Source organism: Solanum verrucosum, unplaced genomic scaffold (genome assembly GCF_900185275.1).
Source record: "Solanum verrucosum unplaced genomic scaffold, falcon-dt-bn FXZP01000268.1, whole genome shotgun sequence".
Lineage (NCBI taxonomy): Eukaryota > Viridiplantae > Streptophyta > Magnoliopsida > Solanales > Solanaceae > Solanum > Solanum verrucosum.
Window position 1 is genome coordinate 5,265,514 of NW_026019957.1, and position 9,047 is coordinate 5,274,560.

Here is a 9,047-nt window from a genome sequence, read left to right on the forward strand (position 1 = left end):
AAAACTAGCCAGGTGGAAAACACAAAACTTGTCTACGGGTGAAAGATTGACACTAATCAATTTAGTACTTGATGCTCTTCCTACTTACATGATGTTCCCTTTTCCTATCCCAACAAGGGTCACCAAGAGGCTGGACAGTATTAGAAGGAAATTTCTATGGCAGGGTAATAAGGAAAAGAAAGGATTTCACTTGGTAAAGTGATAACTGGAAAGAAGAATGGTGGTTTGGTGATTAAGAACCTAAACTTGCAAAGTAAAGCTCTTCAAATGAAATTGGAAGTACGCAAATGGTAAACAACTGATGTGGGAATGTGTGATTGGGATAAATATATAGCAGAAGACAAATGGATGATCAAAGAGGTGACTTTCCCTTATGAGGTCAGCCTTTGGAGGTCCATTAGCTGTGGGATGAAATGAAGAACAACTCAAAGGTGAAATTTTTTGATGGGAGAAAGACCATGTTTTGGAAGGATAACTGGCATGAGAAAGGCAACTTGGAAGAGTTATTTCCTGATGTTTACAACTTAGTTACAATTCAACAAGGGTTTAAAGCAGATTTATGGACACTACAGGGGTAGAACTTCAACTTCAGAAGACAACTCAATGACTGGGAGGTTTAGAGAGTAGCTGAATTTCTCAACACAGTGGAGCCTTTCAATGGACTTCAAACAAGGGAGGATATTATAGTGGACAGGAAACAATAGAGGAGTTTATAAAGCCAATAGATCTTATAAACTGATGGATCAGACAAACCGACAAATTACAAATTGGCCATGAAAACAAGTATGGAAAAACAGAATATCCCATAAGGTATCATGCTTTGTCAGGTTGTTGGCCAAAGAAGCAGCTCTTACTCAAGAAAATGTCATGAAGGGAGGGATAGCCTTATGCTCTAGATGTTTTCTTTGTGGGGAGACGTTAAAGACTGTTAACCATCTGTTTCTACATTGCAAGTTCACTCAACAATTATGGAGAATCTTTTAAAGTCTCAAAGGCATCTCCTGGACTATGCCTAGGAAAGTTTCTGAGGCTTTAAAGAGTTGGGAGGAAGCAGGAGTACTAGCAAAAGATAGAGGCAGATGGAGATTTCTCTCTGCTTCAATATGGTGGGCAATGTGGAAAGAGAAAACTCTAGGTGTTTTGAGAGCATAGAGAATAGTGTACAGAAAGTGAAGCTCAACTACATTTTGCTATTATGTGTTTGGTGTAATAAGTTGTACTCAACAATGATACTGTCTCTATAATTGATGTTTGTAGACTCAATTTAGCCATAGAGCAGTAAGAATTGGGGCCACTTGTATATAAGTTTTCAAAACAACCCATGTACTGGTTCGTGATATAATACAAAGTTACCAAGTTCAAAAAAAAAATGTTTCTCAGCAAATGGTTGTATTAGGAAGTTCTGATTTACTTTTTTCTTCTGCTTCATCTTCTGTCTGTTCTTGTCAATTGTTTCTTCAATATGAATTAAGTGCTCTTGAGTCTTTCTTGATCGATGGTTATGTAGGCAATTTGGTCTTGTTATTCTATCTTCTTTTCTCTTGTCTTCTTTCTGGTGCGCTATTGATTGTTTCCTTGGGGAGAGTTGGAGGAGTTAAGGTTGAGCACCTCAGATAACATGTTTGGTGAATAGATGTCTACTTCCAGTCTTGAATGTTCTTCTAGTTTCTTTACAGATTCTTAACTAAAGGTGAATGACAGTGGTGGTGCACATGGTTTGGAAAATTATAAGGCAAATTCGAGGTTCTGCTTTTCGTAATGGTTCCTCTGTCCCTCCTTTGTTTGATGTAGAACATGGTTCTCTGCCCTCTGTTTTCCATACCTTTCTTTCCCACTTCTTGTAGTGGCAAAGCACATTGAATGATGAAAAGAAGGTCCGTGTATGGATTCTTCTTGCAGTTCTGTTGCAGTGTCTTTGATTGGTCAAATGAGATAGATAGCTGCTTTATGATCTAACATTCTTGCCAATACATTATCTTCATTTTGCGAGGGGGCAAGAAATTGCTTTTTTTCTTTCCCTTTTTCTATCTTCTTTTTTTGGTTTGGGGGTGGGGGGAGAGATTGTTAACATGGATGTTCCCTTATTCATCGTTTGTCTATTTATCTTTCTGATGTTTCTTCAGGGAATGGTTACTTTTGGGGACTCCTGGATCCAGGAATATAATGAAGCAGGAAAACTCGCGGATGACATCATTTACATGATATCTGAAAGAAATTCGTTGCCCGCAACAGGCCCAGAAGCACAACGCCATTCATCTTTAATAAGGAGGAAGATCACAATATTAGGATTTAGACTTGATAGCTTACAGACTATTGACTCTAAGCTTCCTGTAAAGCAACATTTGTGAGTTTTCCTAATCTGAGTCTTCTTATGCTTAATGTTGTTTAAATGTGATAAATTGCTTGTACTTTGGCAATCTGTTCATATGACTCTTGTCGTGCTGTTAGAGAACTTTGTATATGTTCCTAAATAGGTAGTGGATAGTTGTATTTGACCTGCACCGAGTATATTTTCATTTCATGATGGTGAATACTTATATTAGTTGAAATGTGTTTCTGGTCATATTTTCTTTAGAAATCATATTTTGGCTTCTTATCCAGGGTGATCCATACCTAATCCACTTTAATATTGGTCAATCAATTTTCAATCAGGAAAAAAAAATATATTGGGCTATCAAATATTTCCTGGCTTCCTTGCTTACAATTCTAAATTAAGAGGGTAAAAATTGATCTGATACAACAAATTGACCTCACTTATCATGAACTATGCATAGTTGCATATTCAATCTGCAACTACTGAATTATGCTAAGTCAAATATTTTCTTCCTTTCCCTTAAAAATGTAAAGCGCCACAAGGCATGCAATTTGAAATGGAGGGTGTAAGAGGGAAATGGATAGCAAACACCAGTCATTGTTAGTGATTTGTCCAAATGGAGGATTATAGAAGAGAAAGTATTTCAAATAATCAGCTCTCTTCTTTAGTCTCTGTTGACAATGTCCAGAGTCTAAGTTGTGTTAGTTTGCAGAACTTTTACTTTTATACTTTGGGAAATGTATCCTTTTTCTTATAAATATCTTGAGGGTGGGGGAGGGGCAAGTGTCACAAGAATTTGTAGCAGTTGTCTGTCTGCATATATCTTTGAACACATTGGCCTAATAACATTACTTTTTGTATGGTGATTCTGTATAGATTTGTTAAGCCTTCATCTTTATGCAGGACAGAGAAAGAGATGAATCGTCGCAAGGATATGCTTGCAAATTTAAAATCAAAAGCAACCGAAATGGCCTCCACTTTGAATATGTCGAACTTTGCCAATAGGGACAGCTTGCTTGGACCAGAAACAAAGGCAGCAGATGCTACGAGCAGAACCACAGGCCTTGACAATTATGGTGTTGTTGGTCTTCAAAGGCAAATTATGAAAGGCATGTTGTTATATACTTTGAAAACTTCTCCTGCTATTGGCTTTTCTGTTTCTTTTATATGTTATTTGTTGGCTTTACTATTAATGCAGAACAAGATGAGGGGCTTGAGAAATTGGAGGAGTCTATGATGAGCTTCAAACATATAGCATTGGCAGTTAATGAGGAGCTCGACTTGCAAACAAGACTCATTGTATGAGTTAAATTTTTGCTGGTTCCTATTGAACTACCTCTACAGCTTATTTTCCCTGTGAAATACTGCTTTTCTACTATTGAAGTAGGATGTTGACTTTATCGTGCCTTTATTGTCTGACTCAATGCAGGCTACCCTGGACGAACATGTTGATGTTACTGACTCAAGACTTCAGGTGACAATTTTGTTGCTTTTACAACAACTCATGCAAACCTGATATTGTTGGTTGTTAATGTTGGTACTAATTTTTTTCTGGGATTGCACTTCATAACTTCACTAAGAGTGTAGTGGTATATGGGTTCATGGAACACCAGCTTTTGCTCAAACCCTGCATATGATCGAAACATCCACTAAATATTTCGACTGTGAGCCCAATTATTATTGTACTTTAGCTTGAGGTCATTGTAGGAGTTCATAAACTTTAAATTCTTGATCTTCCTCTGAAGGAAATGAGTAGTGAAGAAGCCAATACCATTTGCTCTAGCCAATGCAATCTTCATTCCTCATAACTTAACTATCTTTGCTCTAGCCATCAACCTACTGAAACCTGTCTTATTTATACAGGAAAGGCTATGTTTTGCACATAGGCAGAATTATTGGGACCTTTTTGATGACATTGATAATTGTTAGTTATGTGGTGGCTTATGACCCTAGTAAAAAAATTCTTTGTTGTTGGTTTGTTTGGGGAAGTGGGGGTGGGGTGGGATGGGTGCTGAATGCTCTAAGAAAATTGATCCTTTTTATTGATATGATGGGAGAATATGTTAAAGAGTGGATAATCCTACAGAAAAAATGTGATATTCGAACATGTTATCCAAAAATGAACCAAAGAAATAGGATTGTGGCACTAATGTAGATAAGGGTGCTTTTCACTGTTTCAAACTCTCTTCTATTTCTCTCGTTCCTTAAGTGCAATGGGTGATAGAGGAGCCTACTTCACACGGTCTACTCCTCTGTTTTCATCCTCTGAACTTCAAGCATAACCATCTTGAAACCACCCGTTCAATTTCAAACTTGTTCCAGGCTATACACCATTATGGAATCAGGTAATGAGACTGAGAAGGTTGATTATGCTCTAAACGGTTCATTGAATCTTCATCTATAGACCATAATGCTGTACATTCACCAAAGAAAATGGGAAAAGAGGGGCATTTGGCAATTCCTGGAGTACACCCATGGATGAAGAAGGACAAACTTACTATTTTTACTAAACAAAGTGTTCTGCACCATGGATTCTCATAAACATATACTGCCGTTTGTAGAATTTTGGTGCTTATATCTGTCCCCTCTGAAATAAACTACGTCGACGCACAATCTATTTCTTTTATAACGTTCAAAGAACTGGGCTCTTTGGAGAATAAAGAGTTTGACTTGGAAAATTTTTGGTGTCCTCCTGTTGCTGCTCTTACCTCGTGGACTTGCACTAAAAGTTTATCTTTGTATTTCTTTCAAGTTTGCTTGGCCTTCTATACTCCATTGATTGCTAGAGTACGTACTTGCTGGATGGGAGAATGTAAGAAGTCTCAATGCATGTTAACAGAGCAGTTATATACTTATGAATCTTGGTGATATGTCTGAGATTTTTCAGTTTTCTGTTTTTATGCAGGATATTGATAGAACGACGCATTTCTTTCATTTATCTTCTTTCTTCTACAATACTCTCTTGATGATAATTCTCTGTTCACATTTAACTTAGTGTTTCCTCTTGGTTTTCCTGATAATTGAACTGTGAACAGCGAGTGGGGAGGAAGGTTGGAATTTTGAACAAACGCACAAAGTGTGGTTGCTCTTGCTTGTGCATGCTTTTATCAGTGATTGGGATTGTACTACTTGTTGCACTTATATATATGTTGATCAAGTATCTGTAATTGGGTTGGACAAAAGGTAAACTGTAAATGCAAAAGAACTAGTACATTGAGTGTAAGTCGGGAGAATTCGAACTTTTGAAATCTTCCCTCTGCTTCTGTTTTCATGCATTGCTTGGTTTGATTTGATATGTTCCATGATCTTGAATTCTTGATTGAATATATGTACTTGAGACAGATTTTTCTGAGCTTCGAAACGGCCAAAGAGGAATGAGTTGAAAAATTCAATATAATTTACAAAACGAAGAAATAAAAATATTTGTAATAGGTAAAAAAGTTACTCCATTGATTAGTGTGGGAAGTAAAAGAAAAATATAAGTTATAAGTGGAAGTTACTTGGTTTAATTTCTCTGGAAACATATACTAGGTGAGTTGGAAAATGGAAAACATAGTTTCTCCATAGCTTGTTAAATTCTCCATTAGATAGGTCCGAAGCACTAGGCTGAAAGGAAAAGGAATAACAACAATGCTACACCCCAAAACTATACGGAGCCCTTCCGAATGAGTAATGGCCTAGATACAAGTTGTTCAGGTGAAAGTTACAAAAGCAACAAATTAAGCTTCTCCTACCAAGTTTGGTGAATACTTGGGTTGGCAGAAAGAAAATAATCAACTGGTACAAAATGTTACAGGTAGTAAACCTACTGTACATGCATGTTATAAGAGAAGAACACCAAATTTTGGTATGCATCTCGTAAAACCTTGTCATGATTTCTACAGCTACATGCAAACACAAATCTGACCCCTTGTGGAACAAATAAGTAGAGTGCAAGAAAAAAAAAGAATGTAGAGATAACAAACTTAGGAGCTAAAAGAACAGATTCCGAGCAGGTGGTTGAGGTTTCGTGGAAGGAGAGTTTGATGAGCTTAGAGTATCAGGTGATACCGTGCTTTCTGTGGTTCCTTTGCTGTTATCAACCAGCTTTGCTCCTCGAGGGTTGTTTAGAAGAGTATTCTGAAAGGACTGTGTGAAACCAGTTGCAATTATAGTGACATGGATCTCTCCATTAAAACGCTCATCCACAACAGCACCAAATATGATGTTGGCAGATGGATCAGCCAAACTTGTGACAACCTGTGAGGTACGTATTTTTCCAAGCAAATCACTATACAAATACTGCCTTGTAAATGGAGGATAAATGGTTTGTTTCAAGAACTTGAAAGTTTGGAAAAACAAAATACATAAAAGAAGGTAAGTTCAGTGCACCTGGGATACTATATTGACCTCCTGCAAAGTTATATCTTTCCCTCCAGTAATGTTATATACAATTCCAGTTGCAGATTGAATTGAAGATCCAATTAGAGGAGCCAGAGTAGCTTGTTCAGCGGCTTCTTCAGCACGGTTCCTACTGGAAGAAGCCCCAACTCCAAGCATTGCCGTTCCAGAATTTTTCATGATTGCCTTTACATCAGCAAAATCCACATTTACCAGCCCAGGTATCTGCAAATAATCAGAATGGATTCCAAAATTAGTTTAGTTTGGTTATATGAATCATCTGGTGTACCATGAACTTCAAAAGAGAACTTCATGTGGATCTGAAAGAAATGAAGGGACTCACAGTGATTATATCAGATATTCCTTGAACGCCTTGACAAAGGACATCATCAGCAAGAAGAAAAGCATTTTGAAGTGGTGTCTGTTCATCAGCAATATCGAGAAGGCGATCATTGTGAATTACTATAAGAGTATCAACATTTTTTTGAAGTTTTTCAATTGCTTCCAAAGCCTGAAAGGTCACCAAGATCATATTACAATCACAAAAGCATTTTGGATGATGGGAACATATGATTTATCATGGAAAAGAAAATCAACCAGTCAGTACAACTTTGAGCATCTTGTTGAGGTTTAGACTGCTTACAATGTTACCTTAGAGTGCACTCAAAATCCTTTAGATTCACCATAGGCCACTTAACTACCATTAAAGGTTGTTGTATCCCACCCGCATCACCACCCTCGAATACACACACATATGGTAAACCCCACGTCTACGCCTTTCCTACTGGGGATCCAAACAGTGGATTTAGATGTCCGGCATGGAACAACAATAATAAGCTTCTTCAAAGATGATGAAAATGGTACTTGCCTGCAGAGATCTTTTGCGTCCTTCAAAGCTGAACGGATATGTGACTACACCAACAGTCAAATAACCTGCTTCTTTAGCTATTTGAGCAACAACAGGAGCAGCACCAGATCCTGTACCTCCGCCCATGCCTGCTGTTATAAACACCATATCTGAACCTTTAAGAGCATTTGCAATGCCTTCCTTCGACTCCTCTGCTGCCTGTTCACCCAACAGAGGATTTCCACCAGTACCTACATCTCTAGACGTGACTTAAATCAATATATCAAGTTATCATAATCTATATAGATAAGTATATGTTTAGCTGCTCTGAAAGAGAGCTTCTGTAGAATAAATTTTTCTACAGAAAGACAAGAAGGTGCAAACCAAGTCCACGAGTTAGAAGCTCTCCAATTTGAATTGGGTTCTCAGCTGTAGACTGCGACAATGCTTGAGTATCCGTGTTTATAGCATAGAAGTCGACACCCTATTATTGGACAGAAATGTTGAGATTTATCATGTGAAATGAAGATGTTAACAATTGAATAGGGGTGTACATTTGTGCTTGGTTGAGTTTGTTATGGTAACAGATGAACTTATTTGAAAGAAATATTAAGTGATAAAATTATAAATGGGGCCGATCAAACAGCAGTGAAAGTGATTTCTAGCTTGTCTTCCTAGCCCACAAGGTATGCATAACTCACACAATGAGAGTGCAACATGATAGTATAATCTGAATGCAAAGTATAAAAACATGGACATCATAATTCAAACCAACACTAAAGCATCTTTCACTACACAATTATGTTGCTCGGACTCTCCAAAATTGTTGTTGAATTTTTCAAAATGCACCATGTTTAGAGTACCCGACATGGACCTGCAGAGACGGAATCAGGATTTGAATAGAAGTGTGTGGATTCCCACACATCTCAAATTAAATTCGAACCGTTGACTAAGAGAGCAGCAAAGCTTAATAGGTTCCTTTTCTGCTATTGGACCAACAACAAACTATACAAATGGATTCTCAAGTCGTAGTTCTTATATATTTATTGAATTTTTCAAAACAAATATAATAACCGCTCAAAAGTTATTGGCTTCCTACCACACAAATATTTTCGAAGAGTCCGAGCAACATGCCTAGACAGAAAATTCAAATCTGGCTACCATCTCAAGGAGCAATTGAAGGAAAATGGTGATTGTACAAAAAATGCAATCAGATTTAGGAAATTTAAAAAACAAAATCCCCACCTGTAACCCGCTGCCGATCATACGGTTAACAGCATTATTGCCGCCGCCACCGACGCCGATAACCTTAATTTTAGCAGAGTTCTTCGGGGACAAGGAGCTGGAAATGCTGAAACGCTGTCGTTTGTTGAGGCATTTCCGGCGAGTCCTCAGAGGGAACCACTGTATAGGGACAAAAGAAGAGTGAATCCTATGGTAAAATTCTAAGGAATTGGAAGAAGAAGACAATATATCTCCTGTGTTGGAGAGTCCCAAAACCGCCAT

General features: G+C 37.7%; 2 protein-coding genes across 3 annotated transcripts in view; one reads left to right on the plus strand and one right to left on the minus strand.

Annotated features, from left to right (window-relative positions):
• The window catches only part of LOC125814622 (syntaxin-52-like), an 8,362-nt gene extending 2,688 nt beyond the window's left edge, over positions 1 to 5,674 (plus strand). Inside the window, exons 2-6 of one of the 2 annotated variants that reach the window (XM_049494089.1) lie at positions 2,124 to 2,344; positions 3,218 to 3,423; positions 3,513 to 3,613; positions 3,744 to 3,788; positions 5,350 to 5,674. In XM_049494089.1, coding sequence (XP_049350046.1) covers positions 2,127 to 2,344; positions 3,218 to 3,423; positions 3,513 to 3,613; positions 3,744 to 3,788; positions 5,350 to 5,481 — 702 coding nt within the window. In that variant the 5' untranslated portion in view covers positions 2,124 to 2,126 and the 3' untranslated portion in view covers positions 5,482 to 5,674. Of the gene's footprint in view, positions 1 to 2,111; positions 2,345 to 3,217; positions 3,424 to 3,512; positions 3,614 to 3,743; positions 3,789 to 5,349 lie in introns of those variants that run through there. The other variant, XM_049494088.1, reaches the window with a different exon arrangement.
• A 276-nt stretch (positions 5,675 to 5,950) lies between these two features.
• On the minus strand, positions 5,951 to 9,047 carry LOC125814623 (cell division protein FtsZ homolog 1, chloroplastic-like). The gene is made up of 6 exons (XM_049494090.1): positions 8,787 to 9,047; positions 7,926 to 8,025; positions 7,563 to 7,792; positions 7,038 to 7,205; positions 6,686 to 6,919; positions 5,951 to 6,553 (listed from the first exon to the last, which is right to left on the minus strand). The coding sequence occupies exons 1-6, from the start codon at positions 9,045 to 9,047 to the stop codon at positions 6,287 to 6,289; spliced, it is 1,260 nt and encodes a 419-aa protein (XP_049350047.1). The 3' UTR covers positions 5,951 to 6,286.

Bases quoted from the DNA above. Each gene is read 5' to 3' on its own strand.
- LOC125814623 (XM_049494090.1), bottom strand. From the start codon at position 9,047: ATGGCGGTTTTGGGACTCTCCAACACAGGAGATATATTGTCTTCTTCT. The intron at 8,026-8,786 runs GTGGGGATTTTG...GTCCAATAATAG, and splicing joins TGATCGGCAGCGGGTTACAG to GGTGTCGACTTCTATGCTAT. The intron at 6,920-7,037 runs GTGAGTCCCTTC...GATTATTTGCAG, and splicing joins GAATATCTGATATAATCACT to ATACCTGGGCTGGTAAATGT.